Genomic DNA, 20747 nt, shown 5'->3' on the forward strand with positions numbered 1-20747 from the left:
TAAAGGGCTTAAACATAGGGACCTGAGCTAGCACAAGGGTAGCCCTGCTCCAGGCCAAGGCTTGGTTGGGACCTCTCCTGGTACTCTTGGCCCTGAGGGTCACCTTGGAGTGAGAGAACAGGAAAAAAAGGTAACAGGAAAAGTGAAGTTTCACAATAAGCCTAAAGATGGGGGGATGGATGAGGAGAGAGGCTGCACGACTGGAGTCCTGTGTCCAGTGCTGGGCTCCTCAGTCTGAGAGACGAACTGCTGGAGAGAGGCCAGCGCAGGGCTGCCAAGATCATCGGGGGACCTGAGCATCTCTCTGATGACAAAATGCTGCAGGACCTGAGGCTGTTGAGCCTGGAGAAGACTGAGAGGGTCCCTACCAGTGCTGATAAATACCTAAAGGGTGGGTGTCAAGAAGATGGGGCCAGTCTTTGTTCTCTAGTGCCCAGTGACAGGACAACGGGCAACAGGCACAAGCTGGGACACGGGAAGTTCCACTGAAATGAGGAGAAACTCCTTTGGTGCTGAGGTGAGGGAGCCCTGGCACAGGCTGCCCAGGGAGGGTGTGGAGGCTCCTCTCTGGAGGTTTCCAAACCCGCCTGGACACGTTCCTGTGTGACCTGATGGAGGGGAACGTGCTTTGGCAGGGGGTTGGGCTGGATGATCACGGAGGCTCCCGCCATCCTGGGACGCCGCGATTGAGAGGCGGGCTGGCGCTTCCCCCCGCCCCGCGCCTGCCCGCGCCGCGCCGCGCCCGCCGGTGCTCGGGAGCCTGCGGCCGGCCCCGCCCCGCCTGGCACGCGGCGCTGCGATTGGCTGCGGCGCGGGCGCGTTTCCCGCGCGCGGGCGGCATGGCGGCGGAGCGGGCGGCCGGGCTGGTGCAGGAGCTGCAGCGCGCTGCCGGCGGCCACCTGCCGCCCTTCCGGGTGAGCGGCGGCGCGGGGCCGGGCCCGGGCGGCGCGGGGCGGGCCCCGCCGCTCTGACTCACGCCCGGTGTTGCAGGCGGAGGGGCTGCGGCAGGCGCTGGAGGAGATGCGGGCGCTGTACGAGCGGAACCAGGCGGACGTGTGAGTGGCGCCCGGTCCCGCAGAGCCCCGGCAGTGCCCGCGGCCGTGCCGCCGCTCTGCAGCGCCGCCGCTCCTCCTCCTCCTCCAGGTCCGAAGCGAAGGCAGGACGCACGGATCTGATTTTCCTCATCCGGTTCCGGCACTGCTGCCTGCTCCGAAACCAGCGCTGCGTCCTCGCCTACCTGTGAGTGCGGCGGGGGCGGGCGAGGGGCGGCGGGGCGCCGGTTCAGCCTCGCCGGCTCAGGGGAGCAGCTTCCCTGCGTGCTGGGGCTGCGGGGCGGCTGGCTCTCTTTGTGTGCATTGCCGGTGCCGCAAAGGCCCCCTTCCCTCCTGCTCTTTAAAGTCCCAATTGCTGGACAAGCCAAAACTCGCATCCTTTGAAGGAAGGCAAGTGGAATGCCCCAGGGTTTTGCCCTCTGCTTTGAGGGCAGAGCTGGGGCATCGGCGTTGCCCGGGGCTGTTGGCAGCGCTCAGCACGGGTGCTGGGTTTGGCCCTCGTTTCTCGCCCCAGGTACGACCGGTTGCTGCGGATACGAGCGCTAAGGTGGGAGTACGGCAGCGTCCTGCCAAACACCATCCAGTTTCACATGTCAGCCGAGGAAGTGAGTCAGCCTTTGTCTTAAACCTTTCCCCTCCTTTCTTCCTCCTGATGGATTGTCTATTTAGTAGTGTCAAAACAGGGTGGACTTCTCTGCCCCCACTATAAACATGACACTTCACGTGCCTTGCTGCAGACACTGATGTGTTTGTTCGTTGTCTGTGGGTACAATCCCCAATGGATACAGAGTGAACAGCACCTTTAAGGATCAGGTGATCCTCACTAGATCAGACCCACAGCTAGCAGAATTAGGCCTTCACAGGCTGTTCTAAAAACGCCATCTCAAGACAAGGGCAGTGTGTGTCCTATCCTGCATCCAGATTGCTCTGCCTCTGGGGCAGCTTTCCCTTTAGAGGAGCTTGCCTTCACCTTTGGCTGGCATGAACACGCTTGGGGACAGTGGCCTGATGGCACAAATAAACTGCATCTCACTCCTGGGGGACCAACCTTTCGGCTTTGCCTGAGGGATGGCTGTTACTGCCTGCAGGTGGAGTGGTTCAATCGGTACAAGAAGTCCCTGGCTACCTACATGAGGTCAGTAGGAGGAGAGGAAGGGCTGGACCTTACCCAGGACATCAAACCTCCTAAAAGCCTGTACATTGAAGTAAGTGCAAGACTGGTGGTTTCTGTCTGGGAACAAACACTGGGCCCAACCATTCCATTTAATTTTTAGAGAATTTCCCCCCCATCCCAAGTCAGAAGGTCACTGAGCAAAGCCTTCGAGAGCACCAAAGCTTCCACAAGCTTCTACATTTTACTCTTTATACTCTGCCTCCCAGCATTTTATTCCCTTTTCTACTGAAGGCTCCAAATATGTTGAAAGATGGCATTTCTAGTCCATGGGGGATTGGTGTGGTGGGGTGAGTGGTCTTGAATCCCAGTGAGAAGGTTTTGCACAAACTTAACCAACTTAGAAACCTTGTTTCCTTGTTAAGGGTTGTTAACTCGTTGTCTTTATTATGTTAAATGGACTCTGATAGATGAGACTAGAAAGGGTTTTACACAATTGATCCAACAAAACGAGAACACGTGAGAAATCAAGTCAGGAGTTGAGATGCTCTGTTCTGATGGTCTCTTCAAAAGAACACGTAGTGACAACCTGCTCCTTAAGATACTTTCACTGTTAACAGCCTGGCATTTTCTGGTATGGGGCAGGGAGAGGTTCTCCTGGCAATGCTGCTGCTGTTCCCCAGACCTTGTCTCTTGTGCTGCTCTTCCTTTTGTTTCTGTGGAGGGCTGGGCTGGGCTGCTCTCTCCAGGCAGAGGCAGAAGAGGTCAGGTCGAGCCCACAGACCGTGGGGTCAGTCCAGTCCTGAGTTCCAGGCCTGCTCTATACTGAGGCAGGTGGGAACATGTTCTTACAGGTGAGGGGCAGGTGCTGTAAGTCAGCCATGCTGCCTGTGTTTTCCCTGGGAGATCAGATGACTGCAGAGCTGTGTTTCCACTTTGCAGGTGCGCTGCTTGAGAGACTACGGAGAATTTGAGATCGATGATGGGACCACCATCCTGTTGAAGAAGAACAGCCAGGTACAGAGTGTGTGGTCCATTCTCTTCCTTCCCTTTGGCTCCCATACAACCCTAGTGCTCATCCCAGCTTTGCAGCACGTCACAGCTCCTGCACACGGGGTTCCTTGCATACGCTGCGAGCTGCCTGTGTGGCCCAGGACTGCAGATCAGCCCTGCCCCATCTGGTTCCAGGGGCAGCCAGCACAAGAGCTAGCTGGGTGCAGCAACAATTCCAGGCTGCCTGGGTTTCAAGGAATGTTTCTCTGTGTTTCTCTGCAGCACTTTTTACCCCGCTGGAAGTGTGAGCAGTTAATCAGACAAGGAGTCCTGGAGCACATCCTGTCATAAGCCTGCAGGACAGGAGGGACAAACCCTTGCTTGGTGGCTTATCCATCACAGGGACTGAACTGTGGTGTGTGCAGCACATCAGGCAGCCTGGCAGTCCTGCAGTGGGCACCCCTGGCACTCCTCCTAACAGCTTTTGATACCTGCCACAAAGACCAGCCCTGAGTTTATAAAATATGCAAACTACACGGCCAGCTCTTCGTGACCAAAGGGTGCACACTGGTAATGTATAATCCTGGGCATTCAGCAGAGGAGGGGGTGGCTCTGGAGGGGGGAAATCCACAGCTATGAGCAGGTTTTGTGAATGCATTTTTATTTGGAGCAGTTCTCTGTTTGTATTGTGGATGTGGGAGTAAGGCAGCAAGCTCTGGAAGCTGGGAGAGTTCGGTAGTTGCAAAATAAAGAGCTCCTTCAGCCTTCAGTGTAATGTTTTTTAAGAGTTAACACTTTGTTCATTAAACACAGACCTGGCTCTCTGGCCCAACCTATCGACCCTGCAGGATGATGCTCAACTGGTTATTTAGGTGTCTCAGTGCAGCTGCTCTTCCAAGTGTCAGATGAGGCCGTACAAGCCTCTGTCTAAGATTAGACATGAAGCCTTATCTCCCATCAGAGGCCTGGAAGTGTTGTTTCTTAAGGTGCTGAGTGAAAAGAGCACTGCAGTGTGGGCCTAGCCAAGGTTTCTCCCAGCACTCTTGGGCTGTGTCTCTGTCTCTGAAGAGTCTTTTCCCCAGAGCCTAGGGACTATTTGGAGTAGGGGTGGGAAAGGGAAGACAGAGGTTTAAGGAGTCCAGTTAACACAAAACCAGAGGAAAGCTGAGGAGCTGCTCTCCCGGTGGTTCTCCCAATGGAGCTGCTCACTCTTGAGTAGCACTGAGATGACACTTCCACAAACATACACTGAGACCAGAGGTTTGCCTAGCCCCCATCTCTGACAGAAGCTGAAAAGCAAATACTTGGGGAAGATACAGGAATGGGATAAATGCCTGGAGCATTACTGCATTGCACTCCAGCCAAGAAGCTTCTCTGAGCTAGCCCACACCCTCTGTGGGGCCTCCTTCCTTCTAATAGCCCTGTGCAGAACAAGGGGACTGAAAGGCAGTGGCTGAGTTTCAGCTCACAGCTAGTTTATCCCTTTCAGTTCTTGAACCAACAACAGCTTGAGCTATTTTTAAGTTCTCTTCTTTGTGTTGACTTTGTCTTGCCTCTGTTTTGCTACCCTGAGCCAGTCAAGCTTGTCTGGTCTGTGTTGTACAGGAGTCTCCATAGGTTCCCCAAATCCTGTGGGTCCTTTCACAGCCCCAAATACCCTCTGCTCTGCACAGAGAGAGGCAGCAGCACTGTGACAACGATGCATCCTCCATGCAGAGGGTAACACCCTGCACAGATCAATAAATTTGTGGGGTTGCTGATTTGACTGCTTGGCTTTGTGGCCATTTAGACAGTAGTGTCAGTGTGTGTAAAGGCCAATAAAGAAAGGCTGGATGACACAGTGCACTCACCTTGTCCCCTGGTCTCCTTTGAAGTGCAGTGCTGAGTAGGGGTCACCAGCCCTGCCCTAAGCTTGGAGGCTCAGTCACAAAGGTGGCAGCTCTTCCCTCAGCCTCTCTGTCCTGCTCACTGCAGAGGGAACAATCCAGCAGCACAGTGGTTTGGATCCTAGGCTCAGGCTTCAGGAGGGCCAGAGTGTCCTAGAGCCCAAGAGGAGCTGTGGGAATAAAAGTTCAGCAACAGTTAGGGGAGGCTACTGACTGGAGATGGCAGGAGGTGCTGTAATACTGCATTAATGCCACACGACAGGTTTCCTGCGTGGACTGAACCAGATGCATGAACCTAGAAACCCTCCTGCCCTGGCTTTCCAGCCCTAGAGCAATGGCTGGGGCATCTGCACCACCACCAAACACGGTGCCAGAGTGCCACAGTGCAGGCAGCTCCCGTGGGATGGCTGCCCTGAGACAGGCCTGACTCAAACCAGCGTGCTCTCCCACTGAGAAAGGCAGCAAAGATGGTGCTTTCTGTAGAGAAAAACAGCCATCCATAGGATCATTTTCCTTTAAGGACTCTGCCTTGTTTCTCCATTTTCTACTTTCTACCCAGAAAAATCCTAGCAAGACCAGGGAGGACAAGGCTGATTTTCCAACACACCTGCCAGACCTAGGCCAGGGCTGGCTGCCCCGAGGGGTGCCCCATCATCACCCACTGAGAGATGCTGGTGTGATTTTTCCAATGAGCTGCTTCAGAGCTGAGGCTTGCTCCTCCAACAGCTGGTTCTTTTCCTCAGTGCTCTTCTGCTTCAGCTCAGCTGCCCGCAGGGCCACTGCAAACCCCCTGTTCTCCTCACGGAGGTCTTCGATCAGCAGTTTGTTCCTGGAGAGTTGAGCCTGCAGCACGGACAAGGAGCCTTAAGGTTGAGCATGCCCAGGCAGGGGTCCCAGCCAGGCAGGGGCATGCAGCACTAACCCCTCTGGCACTCACCTGGGCATCTTCAAGCTGAGCTGCTCTCTCTGCCAGCACAGCTTCTGTACTCCTCAGGTCATGTTCCAGCCCCTCTGCCTGCTCCACGGCTGCCTGCAGCAGGCACTGGTGTTGTTCCTGCAGCGAGCAAAACCTGACTGTGAGCTGTCCCAGCACCCACCTGCAATCCTGGATCCTGCATGTCCCTGTGGCCCTGCTCACAGACCTTGACCCTCCCTGAAGGAGAGCCTGGGGGGATCAGGGGAGGTGATGCAGGATGCAAAGAGCAGTCTGGAGCAGCACAACTTTCCCTAAGCCAGCACCAACTGGTTTGATGACAAGGCAAAAGATTTCCCAGCACTGTTTTCTATAAAACCAAAGCAATGGCCTTCCCTCTCCCAGCAAAAGCCCAGGGAGAGACATAGTTTCCTTGGATGAAGGTTTTGGGTCTGCTCATTTAATTCTTTAGGTTATCATTTCCTCCATCTTTGCCCAGGTTAGTCCAATTGAATCCCACTGTCAAGCTCACAACAACCCAACACCTTGTTGCCCAGGGCCCTGGAGATAAAACCACCCTGCTCTCTGCAGTCTACAGCTCTACATAGAGGGCTCAAACCTTCTTTCTCCAGCCTGAGCCAACATAAAGTATCTCCCTGGGTAACTCCTGCTCCTCTAGGTACAAGCTGTCTGGTCTAGGGTGGTTAAAAGTGGAGAGGGCTCTTGTTTTGAGTGCAGGTAGTGACTGGATTCATGAGGAATGACAATTGCAGCTGAATTTGCAGATCAAGTTCATCTGCCATGTGGGATCCTGATGTATTAACATCTTCCACTCAAACATCTGGTGGCTTTGACCTCAGGAGCCTTCCAGGCCGGCAGTGCCCTCTACCTGGTACCCTTGACTGAGCACCTCCCACTTCCCTGCTTACCTGGGTCCTGACCAGCTGCCTGCACGTCTGCTCAGACTGCTGGTGGAGTTTTTCCTGGAGCTGCTGAGCCTTGCATTGTTCTTCTCTCAAGCTGGCTTGCAGCTGCTCAAACTGTTTCTTTGGTACCATGTTGTTCATCCAGGCCTTGGCCTGCTGCAGTTGCAGAGCATGCCGAGTCTGGGCCAGGCTCAGGCTTGCTTTGGCTTCTAAAAGCTGTAACACAAAAGCCAACAGCTGGTTACAGCTTTGTGCCAGCAACAGGACAGACCCAGGGTGTGCCTGGGTGAGGGGAAAGGTTAGGAAGCACCCTCACCCCCTGCCTCAGCTCTCACACCAGCATGGGCAAGGCTGAGCTGCAGGACTACAGGAGTGGTGTTTGCTGGGCAGTCTACGAAGCCACAGCACTGAGAGCTGCAGGAGGAGAAACAAGGACCTCTTGCTGAGAGATGCTCCCCTTGCTGAGCAGTGAGGAGCAGGAGCTGCTGGAGGGATCTTCTGAGAGGGAGTCCTCATACCAAGTGCCATAACAGCAGGAGGCAGAGGGGGCTGCTCACCTGGGTTTGCTCTTAGACACATCCCAGGCAAGTTGGGCTTCAGTCCCTGCCTGTACTACATGTCCTCTGCTTCCTGCCACCAGCAAAGGGCAAATCCGGTACTGGGATGCAGGTCTGGTCCAGCTGTACTCTGGAAAGCCAGTCCCTAAACCTCTCTCCCCAGAGTGGGAGGCAGGAGGGGGATATTAACACAGCTGGAGGTTTCTCGCACTGGCTTTCCTCCATCCTAATCTTTGCTCTAGGTCCTTCACTCCTGCCAGGCCATCCCTGCCCAGCCCCTGCCTCATCCTGCCACTCCTCTAGCTCCTGTCAGCTGAGCCATGAGGAACCACAGCTCCTGCCACTCCTGTGTGAGCCCCCTCCAGTCAGCCTCCCAACTCCTGTGCTCAGACAGCCCACACAGGACAGGGACAGAGGGGACACAGCAAGGATCTGTCCCAAGCTGCACATGAACTGGCTTCAGACATATCTGAGTAGGAGTGTAAGTTGTTTTGCCCTGACAAAGAGGAAGAGAACAATCTTTCCTGCTTGGGGAAGGCATCCAATACAGCCCCAAGCAGGTGACCACCAACATCACACGACCCACTCGGCCCTCTGTCACCCTCAGAATGCCACTCACCTTCTCCTGTGAGGCCCTGAGCTGCTGTTGGAGCAGCTCTGTCTCCCTGCAACACGTTGCATGCTGCTGCTGATGCTCCAGCCTCGTGGCCGCCTCTGCTCCTTGTGGCCACTCAGCCTTCACCAGCCTCTGTCTCTGCAGCGGGACGGTGCCAGGGCCAGCACTGTGGCCAGCCTTGTGCTCAGCAAGCTCACAGCCCAGCTGACACATCTTGACCTTCATCTTGACACCCTCCTTGCTCTTCTCACTCTGGAAAAAGTGAAAAAAACATGTCTCAATTCATGAACAAAGGTTTGGGGTGAGAAGAGAGGCAAGAGAGACTTAACCTGTCCCCTTCTGGGGTCCCACTCAGAAGTGCCCTTATTTCCCAGCCTGACCAAAGCCCAGCAGCTGAGCTCATGCACAGCATTCCTGGGCAAGGCAACCTGCCCTGGAGGAGGTCACTTGGGGGGGTGTGGGGGAAGCAACTGTACAGATGTGTAGCAGGAATATTGGGATTGGTGAGAATACAGTAGAAATGGAAACGTGTCCATGTGCACCCGTGGAAGTACCAGACAAAGGAGCAGAGTAAGGGCTGCAAGAGGGGCCTGCACTGACACTAAAGGGCACCAGCCCCAAGATGTTGCTCCTAGGACACCATCCCCAGCAGCAATGCTGAGCAAAGTGTAGCCAGCATGTCAGCAGAAAGCCTGCATCTAACAGCAGGGTGGCAACACAACCCACGTGCCACTCCTCTGCCAGCCTCCCAGGGAAACGGGCAACCAACACAGCTCTCCTCCAAAGCAGGGAAAGCACACAGTGGGCAGCAGGTTTGCAGCTGAAGCTTAATGGAAGGCTCCAAAGAGTATAAAAGCCACGTCCAAAAACCATGTTGAGGTTCTCAAGTTATGAGGAATCCCAGGAACAGTGTGTGGAACTAAGAGCCTGCAGCCCTCGTCCATGCTGCACACAGGCAACACATGTCCAAGGGGTCCTGGGCAGGTGGGTTTGAGACTGGGAGTGAGCAAAATCTCTCTGGGAGAAAGAATGTAAGTCAATCTCACCAGAGACGTTGTAGTAACACCTTCCCTTCTCCAAGACCTTCACTGGCCTCTATCACACAAACTTTCCCAAGCTATAAAAATGCTATCAAATACAAGCTATAAAATGAAGCTGGTTCTTCAAGGCAAGGCTGTGTTTGAATGTTTGAAACAAACATTCCTGTGCTCCTCTATAAGCACACATATTTTTTATCCTCCTAAACCCTCCAGCCAAGGGCCTGTCCCTCAGTGTTAGCAGCTACTTACCAGCACTGTTAACTCTGCTGCTTCAGCCAGCTCTTCCACTTTCTCTCTGCCCACCTTGCTGATGTGTTTCCTGCCAGGGAGAGAGACACAAGCAGCTTCAGGCCAGACAGCAGCAAACCACGACCCTCAGAGAAGAGCCACACACCTGGGTTTGGCCTGCAACGGGAGGTAAAGCCAGGCTAAAATGGATATAGGCCTGAATTGATTCAGGAGTGGGTGAAGCGTCTCTGCCCCAACAGGTGACTCAGCCCAGCCCAGGGCAGTCAGCTAGGGACATCCAAAGCCCTGCAACACTGTCAGTGGCCTAAAAATCAGGGGATGAAGACTGGTGGGAGAGCCAGCTTGACAGACTCTTGGGACCATACACACCAGAAACCTGTCTCTGGTTTTGTCTCAGTGAGGTTTGTGTAGGAAAGCAGCCCAGCCTTTCCTCCCTCAGCACACTCATCCCCATAGCCTTCCTCAAACCCAGCTCTGGACCCTGTGCTCTGGCCTCCCCAAGCTTTCAGCTGCTCAAGCCTGGCTGCTTCTGCAGGGAGTAAAGTGTGTGAGAGTGCTGCTTCCTCAGAAATGAGAAAACAAAAGGCAGGTTGAGACAGCTGAGACCTGGCAATGCATCAGAGTGGCTGTTCCTTCTACAAGCCTTAGCTGTACACCCATTTGCCAGCCTCCCATGGCTGGCTCCTCTCTTCCTCATTGGGTTTGCTGCCCTTCTTTGCTATCCTCAGCTCTTGCTGGAGTTTCCCGAGGTGACCTTTCAGTGAGCTGTTCTCCTCTAGCAGGAAGCACAGCTCTCTCCTCCTGGGAGAGACAGCAGAGTGAAAAAACCATGCAAAAGCCCAGTTTGCTCTTGGCATCATATGCTGGCTCCCTGCTCTATCCCCATGTGGTTTACAAGGCCAGCAAGAACGAGAGAAATCTGAGAAACAACCATCCCATAACTCATGCAAAGCTTGTAGGGACAATCAAAAGACATTGGTAGGGAAGGAGCAGTTCTTCAAGGGAAAGGAAATAAAGGGGAATGAGGACTAATAGCATCAGATCCTCAATCTGTATGGCTTCCATCTGGCTGAAATTGTTTTGCAGGCCTGCCAAGGAGCAGAAACAAAGTGATGTGGCTCATTATGACACAAAGAGACTTCATTACAGGATAACCAGGTGGTGAGCCCAACCCCTTAACTGCAATGAGCCATGTCTGGAGAAGTCAGCTTGCTTGTGAGATCTCTGTGGTATTACAGAGCTAGGACCCCAAACCCAAGTCAACCTCCCTGCCTCGTTATCCTCCCCTTCCTACTGGTACTCTCAGCTTCCCACAAGGCCATGAATACTGGCATTGGTGGGAAGGAAACTCAGCCCTGTGTTAAAACAGTCTTATCCAACAGCTGCTGCTGAACTCCAGGTCCATACAGGACCTAAATTCCTCAGGGGACGGTGCAGGAGAACAGCCTGTTCCTCCTGTGAGGCAGGACAGCATTGCAGCTTGTGGCACTGCATTTGGGAGCTGAGTGGGGAAGTTCTTTCTCTCTTCTCCCACCAAGAGGATTAGTGCATTGGCTGTGTGGCATTTGCTCCCCCTGCCTGGCAGGACTCTCCTTACAGCAGCTGCTTTCTGAGTCAGTCTGACATCAGGATTCACATGCTGTGCTTCCTGTAGCATCTCTGACACCCCCAAACAGCTGTACAAGGCAGAGCAGATGAGTGTGGAGTCAGCCACAGCACTGTGAGCACATCCCAGCTCTGACCACAGCCCCACAATTAGTAAGAGACATGCCAGGGACAGCAAGACAGAACAAAGCTGCTGATAGAGCATCAAGAGGGAACAAAGCTGTTGGAGTGCTTTGGACCATCATGCTGTTAGACAGTCCTGTGTTTCACAAGACATCTGGTGATGGGTTATTTTGCAGCAGCAGCACTGTTAGTTCTACACACAGCCACTGAGCTCAAACCTGCCACTCTCTTGAGCTGTGGATTCATTCTCCAGCTATTGCATGACATCTTTGAGCTGCATCAGCTCCAGTTTCGCTCTGTTCTTTTCCCTCTCCAGCTCCATTTTACATCCTGCACATCATGTTTCCCCCTAAAGCTGCTGTGCTGCTCTGTCTCCCAGGGCTTTTTATTTCTCTTCAGATCAAGCCTCTCTATGTCCTGGCCACACTGCTGTGTCTGTTGTGTGAAGGCAAACCACTTAACTTTGCTCTCTGCCTCTTTCCCAAGCACATCCCTGTCTGTCAAGGTTTAATTTCCTCTTGACAAATGCTCTCAGTTTTGGCTCCAGCTTTATGACTGTGCAGGTAATTTGTTGCCACAGACATCTGCACTGTCTGCACTGCTCATCACACTGACGAAAGCTCTTATTTCTCTCCCTGTTTTGAGATAAAATCTTTGCTGGGCACTGCCTCAGACACAAGCTTGTAGAACTTGCAAAGGAAACGTGCTGGGAAGCCTTGAAAAGAAAGCACTCATGTAAGGGGAGTTTAGATGTCTCATTTTGAACAGCTTCAGCCCTGAAATACTGCACAGATTCCTCCAAATTGAAGCAGCTCTCCAGAAACCAGCCCAGCCTACTCTGGTAAGAGCTGGGGATACCCCCTAATCCCCTACTTAGCCCCAGAAAGAGAATGGTACCAGACCTCAGGTTCTCTTGGTCACTGTGCTGAGTGCTCAGCTCTTCTCCCTCCTGGTCCAGCTGCTTCCCTGGATGGTAAATGTCTTTGGTGTGCTGTTGTCCCACTTTGGCCTGCTCCATGTCAAACTCCTCCTCCAGCCCCACACTCCACATACATTTTTGCTCTTTGAGGCTGGCAATTACAGCCCAGTACTTTGCAACTGTTTCTTCCAGGTCTTTTTTCTGGTCTTCCATCCTGTGCATCTCAGCCTTGAAGCTTTCCTCACTGTCCTTCCTCTCTCTCTCAAAGTTTTTCCTCATTAACTCAATTTCTTCCTCGTAATAGTTCATCTGTTGGGAGGAGACAGGATTTGGGTATCAGCACCAGGCTCCTGAGAGCCCCCCTCACCTCCAGTAGCTCCGACTCTGATCAATCTATCGGTCCCTCTCAACAAGGGACACTCTTCAAGCAGTTCTGGTCCAAGCTGAACTCAGGGCAATAATCAGTCTCATGCAGCAGCTTCTATCAGGTTTGGTGAGTCCCAGCTCTTCCCAGCAAGCAGCCCCCTTTCTCCTCATTTGCAAGAGACCCCAGAGAAGAGGAGAGGCCAGTGCTGCAGTGCTGGAAAACCAGTAAGCACCCTTGACCTCTCAGTTCAGGGAAGAAGGAAGCTGAGGCCTCTCACATGATCACTCAACTACTGGGCTGGGCTCACACTGTCACCTTAGGGCAAGGAGGTTAAAAGTTTGCTGCAAGCCCAGGGACACAGGGCTCTGATACCCACTCAGGACACACTTGGCTGCTTCTCCTCTTGGCCCTGTTGCTGGTTTTACTGCAACAGCAATGCTAAGTAGAGCCAATCTCTGGTTCCCCCACAAGGCACCCCCACACACAAACAACTTGGCAAGGTGACAGAGATTCCCACAAAGTCTTTGACAGCCAGTGAGGGCTTCAAACCTTCCCACCAGCAAAGATGGGCTGGAGAAGCACGTGCATCAGTCCCAGCAGAGAGATGAGCTATTGCCCTGCTCCCCAGCCTGAACTCTAACGCAACCCTCCCAGAGCAGATGCCCCATCAGCCATGCAGTTGTGCCAAAAAGTCAGGACACTTGCCCTTGGGCCCCTCACCTTGGTTTCCAGCTGCATCTTCAAGTCCCTCAGCTGCTCTTGGAGCTGCTCCATTGAGAGTGATGTCTCTGTGCAGGCAGAAGTGGGAAGCAGAGGGCTGGCAGAGCTGCACACTGGTAGCAAGGAGCCCTGAGAGGACAGGCCTACAACAGAGGACAGGCTTGGCTGTCCTGACTGGGACAGCTGCAGCTTCATACAGCCCCAAAAGATGGAGATTCCTCCATCTATCTGGCAACCAGTCCCAGAACTGGGCCAGAAGTCTTCTTCCTAATGCTTAACCTGAGTCTCAAAATACAGAATTTTGGGATACTTACTCTTCTTTACCTTGTGTTTCCTCAACATCCTCAGCAATGAAAATCTGCCTTTTCACTCCCAGCTGCCTAGTCCACAGGCCATCATCACCAGCTTTTGAATTGGAAGAGCTTCCTTCCCTCCACCTGCCTCCTCATCACCCATCACCACCTCCTTCCCTCCCATGGCTCCCCACTACCAGAACAGGCAGTAGCAGCTCAAGCACAATAAGCTGCCCCACACTCCCATGAAACACCAGCCCTGAGGTAACCTTCCTCTTGCTGAGAAGATGGAAAGGCACAGAACCCTCCTGCATTTTACCTCCTGCTTGCAGCCTTCTCTCAGCCCTGCTCTCCTGTAGTTGGAGTCGCAGCCTCTCCAGCTCCCCTTGCAGCACTCCGTTCTGCTCCCACAGCACCTGAAGCAGAGAGGGGTCATGATATTGCTACAAAGCCTCTCCAGGGCTGTGGGGGCACAGCAGCTCCCACATAGCCATAGTTCCCAGCAGCCATGTGTGCTCAGGGTCTCTCACAGCATGAAGAGCAGAACCCCCTCACCAGCACAGTCAGAGAATAAGGCAGGGAAATTTTCTTCCTTCCCAAAGAGGCAGAGATGTGAGATTTTGGAAGAGCCAGAGAAGAAACACAAGCCCAGATTACCACAACCACCATCACTGGACACTGTGAAGCACAAAGAGCCACGAGCAATTTCCCCTGCATGCAAAAGCACGGAATACCAGGGGCTTCTGCAGACACCTCAGAGAGCTGGGCCTCCTGAGGCTCTTCCTGCCCTAAACACAACCATTGCTGGTGATCAACACACACCATGATCTCAGTGCAATCCCTCACACTGCCCAGAGGTTTGTGTCTACATCCTCAAAACACTCCTGGGGGCACCTGGGGTAGCCAACAAGCACTACCATACATAGACAAAGCCACAGCAGATGGCAAGTCCCACAGGACTCTGGAAGGGAACATTTCCAGGTTGCAGGAGGAACACAGCAAGGCAAGAAGGTGCTGATCCCATGGGAAGCACAGCATGAGGCAGGACATAGAGACACCCCCAGAGGCCAGGATAGGAGCTTATCTCGTCTCAGTGACAACATCAGCCTGCAGCAAAGAGTCCCACAGCTATAAGCCACCTCACTAGTGCAATGACCCACTTCCATGCAGGTGTTTGGAGCTGAGCAACTGCTTGTTTCACTTCAGAGCCTCTACCCTGTGCTGGAAGCAACAGTATACAAGGCATCTGGAGTGTCCACCCTGAGCAGACATGAAATTATATCCCATATGCAGCCACCCAGGAAACTGATGGGCTGCAAGAGACTATGAACTAAGGTAATTGCAAAGATCCCAATTAATAAGTAGTATTACACAGGTCTAAACAAACTCAAACCCAGTTTACTCTTCATTCTCTTCATTCTCAAGAGGAGAGCAGAGGAAGAGGGGCACTGACAGCATTTAACAAAGGTAAAGCATAAAGTCAGGGGCAGATGAAGCCTGAAGGCAGAACCATCAGTATTGTCATGGATAACTCTGAGGCAGCTCAACAGAGGGAAAAATTGCAGCACTGAGCATCTTCAACCCTTTGGTGCCACCTGGAGCAATGTGGCAGTGCTTCAGCATTTTGTCTTTAATTACAACTTCAAGACAGGCTGTCTGGTGCATCCATGAAACGGCTTTGCTGAAAATGCAGACTTCAGCCCATGCTGGGAGGATTTGGTAAGTCACCACCTCTACTTATTGCTGTTCCCCAGTCACACACAGCACTTGGAAACAAATGGGCAATGTCATAAGCAGTGGACTTGAGGAACCAAGGCACAGAGCACCCAGAAACCCACGCCATGCAAGATACACAAAGTCACTGATACAGGAGAGAAGGGAAATGGAAGCTATGCCCACATCCCAGAGAGCCCAAAGCTCTGGGGAGAAGCACAGCACCCTGAAGAAGGAACAACACACTCAGCACCAATGCCTGGAACAAGGACACATCAGGTACCTGGACAGGCTCACCTTGACTCTCTAGCAGAGCCCAGCAGCAACAAGTTTTGTAGTGGGGGCAAGAAGGAGGAAGGGAAAAAACAAAAAAGACATAATAATTCAGCTGCTACCATGTTTTCCAAAGAAGGAGAACAGTTTTGCCCTTGTGTTCAAGAAGAAATGCAACCAAGCCCAGGGTGGTCTGTCCTTACACACAAAGCCACACAACTGCCAACAACCTGTGGCTACAGGGGAGCAGGAAGGGAGGAATTTACCACCCACCACTGCTCCCCGCTGCCAGAATCTCAGCAAGGGAACTGACCCATGGAGGGCTGCAGGAGTAAAAGGGGACTGGCTGCTTTATTGAGGGGGCACAGCCTCCTGCCAAAGGACTGAGCAAGGGAAGAGGGATCCTCTCTCTGATGAGGGGTGCCTGATTGCTCTCCCCCAAGGCCAAGGTGCCCAGCAGACATGCCTGTGAGAGCTGTCCCTACCTGGCACTGCCGCTCGTACTCCAGGACAATCTCTGCAAAGTGCTCGCTCTGCTCCAGGAGCTCTGGGCTGTGGGGCTCCAGCTGGCTCAGCTGCACAAGCACAGGGAAACAATTCTCATCAAGAGAACCAGCACTTCTCCCAGCAAAGCCAACAGCTCTGCTAAATCAGCAGAGTCCTGGTGCTACACCCCCAGATTACATGGAAAGGTTCCTCTCGACACTCGTGTGATGGGTCAGATGCAGGAAGAGGAGGAAAAACGTCTTTCTTCACACATGAGAGACACCAAACCACAGGCAGGCTTAGCTTTCCTAAATTGGCCAACCAGATCACAAGCTCATTTCTCTCCCCAGATCCATTTTTCCTTGCTGGAGGAGAAGACAACCAACCTAACCTTTTCCTTCAGTATTTGTGAAAAAGAAAGCTTTTCTTTTCTGGAAACCAACCTCTCAAGCTCTCACTTGAAGATTGACAGATTTGTAGAATCTTCTACAATTGCAAACTTTCCTCATCCTTTTTAGGTTTTTTTTTCTTCCCCAAACTTCAAAAGGCCTAAATTAAAAGCCATTCTTTTTTCTTTCCAGACTGTCACTAATGTGCAGGAGAGTTTAAAGAGGGGAGACCATAACAACTAACCCAAAATACACAAGATTTCATAGAAAAGGGTCAAACTTTTGATGAGTTCCTGAAAAGCTCCTATTTAACCACAAGAGGAAGAAAGGTCACCTTGTCTTTCACAACGCAGCTGAGTTCCTCCTGCAGCTCCACCACCAGCTTCTCAGAGGCTGCCAGTTTCTCAGCCATCTCCATGACCTTGTTTTGCAACCGTGTGTTCTCCTGCAGACAAAAGGGAGAACATTCTCTTGATGTCGTGGGTCCTCACATTGCAGGATGGGTCCATCAGCCACAGGCCTTCAGCAGGAAGCTGTAAAACACCTGGCACATCAGCACGTCAAGCAATCAGCACAGCTCCCAGGAGACACCCCTTTCGACACCACATGGGCTGGGGTTTGTCTCATCAATCCGAAGGACACAGATAGGAGGGAGTTTTGCAGAAAAAAAGAGTGAGGTAGCCCCACAGGCTCATCTCTGCCCCTGCTTCACAAAACTATGGTGTCCCTCAGAGCCAACACATCTGTACTTCCACACTAAACAGCGCCAGGAAACCCCTGGGCACACGGACACCATCCTCTCTGCTTTTGGCATGGTCCCTGGCACAATTTTAGCCTCAGCCATTAGGTGTTTGGGTGTTACCAAGAGCCAAGTTACTCCCAAGAGACAACAGGGGGGTCTGATAACGTCATTAACAAGAGAGCAAGCTCTGTGTTTAACAGTACAGAGGTGACTGATGACTTTTCTGCATAAAATTCCCGTCCTTCCCAGCAAGAGCAACACAAACCACGCGTTTTTGTCACCGCTTCTGCTTTGCCTCCTCTAAAGAGGTGAGGATGTTTTACCTGGGGCAGTCTTACTTACCTTCATCATGTGGGTGAGTCTCCCTTGTAGACTGGTCTCTTTGCCCTGCAGGAATCGTGTCTCAGCCTCCAGCTTCGCTTGGTGACTGATTGCTTGCTGCAAAAGCAGCCCTTTTTCCTCTACTTCTGCCTGACAATCCCTGAGAGGACAAAAGCAATGTGGATGGGGGCATCTGGGGCATGATGGCCACAAAATCCAGACACCCCCTCTCACTGTGTGCAAAGTAGATGAGAGCTGGGTTGGAGGGATGCTGGGACTTTGGGGGGGGTGGTTTGGGGACTTCTTTGCCACTGACACAATGGCAAAACAAGCGGGAGACTGGGATATGAGGGAGAGGCTGTGGGTACCCACAGGAAACCCATTTTCCCTACCCCACCAAAAGGACCTCTCTTACCTGAGGTTGCTCTGGGTGTGCTCGAGAGCAACATACTGCTCATCCAAGTCTCTGCCAAGCTGCAGGCAGCGTCTCTCTGCTTTCTCCGAGGCCAGCTTCGCCTTGTCCCTCTCCCTGGCAATCTGCCTCACCTGGATCCTGCAGGCACAGTGGGCAGCATGTTATAGAGGCACCTCAGGCACCCCACAGCAGGGCCCTCCTCACGGGGAGCAGCACTCTCACCTGAGGCACTGCAGCTTGTAGCCATAGGAGGTGCTGGTTGCGTGCTGGAGCCCGCTTCTGGGCACCATGAGCGCGTTGTCTGGAGCTGCAGGCAGCTCTGCCAGGCTCAGCTGCTCCTCCCTGCTGCCACACAGCCTCTGCCCAGGACAGCACAGCCTAAAATTACCTTCTCTCTCTTCTAACAGTGCCAATGAGACTACTGTTGTTACACCATTTGACCACTCTCCAGCCTTTCAGAGGCTCTCCCCCATCACAAACAGGCCTGGATCACACCCACCCTAGATTTTCTCCAAACCCTGCCACTCGCTCATGAACATGACTGCAAATGCCTCTTCCACCCCAACAGCCACTTGCTGAAAGGCCTTGCTGCTCACTTCACTCACCAACACCAGTCAAGGAAGGACCAGAGACCTTGAGGATCTCCTCAAAGTTCTTTCAGGGCTCAGATGCGTAGGACAAGTCAAGGCTTTGCAAACCCAGTGCTGTTGCTGATGCTGGAGAAGAGCAGCAGCTTGGACAGAAGGAAGGGCTGCTTCCCTGCACACACTCCTCTGACACTGAGAAAAAACAGCAGCAAGGGTAGGTCAGCGAGGAAAAACTGGCAGAGAAAAACTGACAGCTTTTGATACTGAAAGGAAACTCCAAGGAATCCATCAATGTTGGAGAATGTTCTAAAAACAATCCCAAGCTGCCAGGAGGGAGATGTCCTGAGCTGCCTTTAAGGCAGAGACAAGGAGCAGGTTGGCAGGCACAGACCATGTGCTTTGGTCTCCCTGCTGCCCCAGGAAAACTCAGCATCCACAGAAAGACCAAGATGCATGTTAGATGTTAGATAGCATCAGAGGATCTTGTGAAAACTGTCAGATGGGGACTGCTAGCAAATACTTTGTTTGATCTAGAAGCTAAAATCAGGTTGAGAGAAATGAGATTCAGCCAAGCTGAATGGAAAAATCAAAACCCAGAACACTGATACAGAACATCTCTAAGAGTATCAACTTCACACCAGCTTTAGAAGAAGCCTAGCTCCAGAAAACTGTTATTGAACTGTTTTGCTCCACATCCTGGATGGAGCTGTCCTGGCTGTCAAGGTAATCAGAGATTTGCTTCCACCTCAGTACATCAAAGCACAGTGACTTCAAAAGCATTTGTAAATGCCTTGCCAGTCCTTGGAAGTAAAAGCACTAGGGAGAAAGACCTATTTTACATCCAAGAAAGACAATGTGGGTGAAGCTTGCTCCATGCACTGAAAAGGGGACAACCTGAGTCACAAGAGCTGCAGAGATGTCAGCACTTCCGAAGCCAACGTTAGAATTTGGGTGATCTTTCCCCTTTGCTAGGACATGTACCCCTTTCCCTCCCACAAAAAAGATGAGGCTCGACAGCCCTCTGTTGTTCTGCATTACCACCCCACTCCACCTACACAGGGTTTGCTCCAACTCAGGCAGCCAGCCCCCAAGAGAACGTTTCAGTCACCATGGTCTGAACCCCAGACTATACCCAAAAACTGCCTGACAAGCAGAAAACTCATCCCAAGTCATTACCTCCAGGTGCCAAACTAATGCCTATTAAATCGTCCCCTTCTGAATCAAAACATCTTGGCCTGAACTGGGGACAAAGGGTAATGGGATGAAGCTGGAACACAAAAAGTTCCACTTAAACATAAGAAAAAACTATTTCAGTGTGAGGTGAGGGAGCCCTGGCACAGGCTGCCCAGAGGGGTTGTGGAGTCTCCTTCTTGGAGGTCTTCAAGACCCGCCTGGACATGTTTCTATGCAACCTGATCTAGGTGACCCTGCTTCTGCAGGGGGGTTGGGCTAGATGATCTCTAAAGGCCCCTTCCAACCCCTACCATTCTATGATTCTATGTACTGTTTTAAGTATTCTTTAGTCTTTTTTTTCTGTGGGGAAATGGATGGAGAAACCTTTCTAAGGGTGACAGCTGGATATGTGTCTGGATTTTGCTCATTCATCCCTGTACAGACAATGGAAGAGCAAAGTCAATGCCACTGACATAATAAGGATGACAGAGACTAAGGAGCATGATTTCCACATCACAAACTCAGTCCAGGCATGTTAGCACCAAGACACTCTCCTATACTTCCCAACAAAATCCCAGAGGACCTGGACCATGTCATCTCCTGATGGCTTGCTAAGACATCACACACAGGGAGGAGGGAGACAAGCATACCTTTCACCTCCATCGTTGTGCTCACTTTATCACTTCCAGCCTCTTTGTTTGCTTTCGGGCTCTGTAGTAAGAAAAAAATGAGGAATCAGTCACAGTTTGTCCCAGGACATGGGTCACAAACACCAAACCCACCTGCTCCACTCCAACACGCAGCTCCTGACACAACCTGACACTCAGCCTGCCTCACCCAGGCAACCCTCAAGACACACTGGGCCTCGAAACGTTTGTGGGTCCCCTTCACCACATCAAACGCTTTAACTTAAAAACAGGAGCGAATCTTTCCCCCCACAACAGCTTCAGGGTTTGACAGTGAACGAGTCCATAAAGGCCCTTGGGCACCCGGGAGGACCCGCGCCGTGCCGGTACCGGCACGGCGCGGGTCCTCCCGGGTGCCCAAGGGCCTGAGGTATCCAAAACGGCGGAGCTCACCCGCGCCATCGCCCTCAGCCCTCAGCCCTCAGCCCTCAGCCCTCAGCCCTCAGCCCTCAGCCCTCAGCCCTCAGCCCTCAGCCCTCAGCCCTCAGCCCTCAGCCCTCACACACCGCGCACGCGCCGCTCCCGCCTCCTCGCCCCCCTCACCGCGCATGCGCAGCCCCGTTCTCCTCCCCGTTCCCCCCCCCCCCGCACA

General features: G+C 52.7%; 2 protein-coding genes across 7 annotated transcripts; one reads left to right on the forward strand and one right to left on the reverse strand.

Annotated features, from left to right (window-relative positions):
- The first annotated feature begins 839 nt into the window (after positions 1-839).
- GINS1 (GINS complex subunit 1) lies at positions 840-3925 on the forward strand. Its single transcript, XM_061989109.1, has 7 exons — positions 840-914; positions 991-1055; positions 1144-1239; positions 1567-1657; positions 2141-2257; positions 3106-3180; positions 3439-3925. The coding sequence occupies exons 1-7, from the start codon at positions 840-842 to the stop codon at positions 3505-3507; spliced, it is 588 nt and encodes a 195-aa protein (XP_061845093.1). The 3' UTR covers positions 3508-3925.
- NINL (ninein like) lies at positions 2584-20681 on the reverse strand. Of its 6 annotated transcripts, none has more exons than XM_061989102.1 (18): positions 20662-20681; positions 20120-20180; positions 18315-18488; positions 17932-18068; positions 17710-17847; positions 17316-17454; positions 16566-16676; positions 15842-15931; positions 13690-13786; positions 13078-13220; positions 11974-12299; positions 9344-9413; positions 8058-8306; positions 6885-7097; positions 5980-6096; positions 5650-5885; positions 5007-5212; positions 2584-3159 (listed from the first exon to the last, which is right to left on the reverse strand). In XM_061989102.1, exons 4-16 carry the CDS (start codon positions 17997-17999, stop codon positions 5697-5699), a joined length of 1950 nt encoding a protein of 649 aa, XP_061845086.1. In that variant the 5' UTR covers positions 18000-18068; positions 18315-18488; positions 20120-20180; positions 20662-20681; the 3' UTR covers positions 2584-3159; positions 5007-5212; positions 5650-5696. The 6 variants fall into 6 exon arrangements, with proteins under 6 accessions (XP_061845086.1, XP_061845084.1, XP_061845087.1 ...); XM_061989100.1 differs by lacking the exon at positions 20662-20681 and adding an exon at positions 20549-20609; XM_061989103.1 differs by lacking the exon at positions 20662-20681 and having other exon boundaries at positions 13078-13145; positions 20120-20423.
- Between the last annotated feature and the right edge of the window lie 66 nt (positions 20682-20747).

This window comes from Colius striatus, chromosome 2 (assembly GCF_028858725.1).
Source record: "Colius striatus isolate bColStr4 chromosome 2, bColStr4.1.hap1, whole genome shotgun sequence".
Classification (NCBI taxonomy): Eukaryota; Metazoa; Chordata; class Aves; order Coliiformes; family Coliidae; genus Colius; species Colius striatus.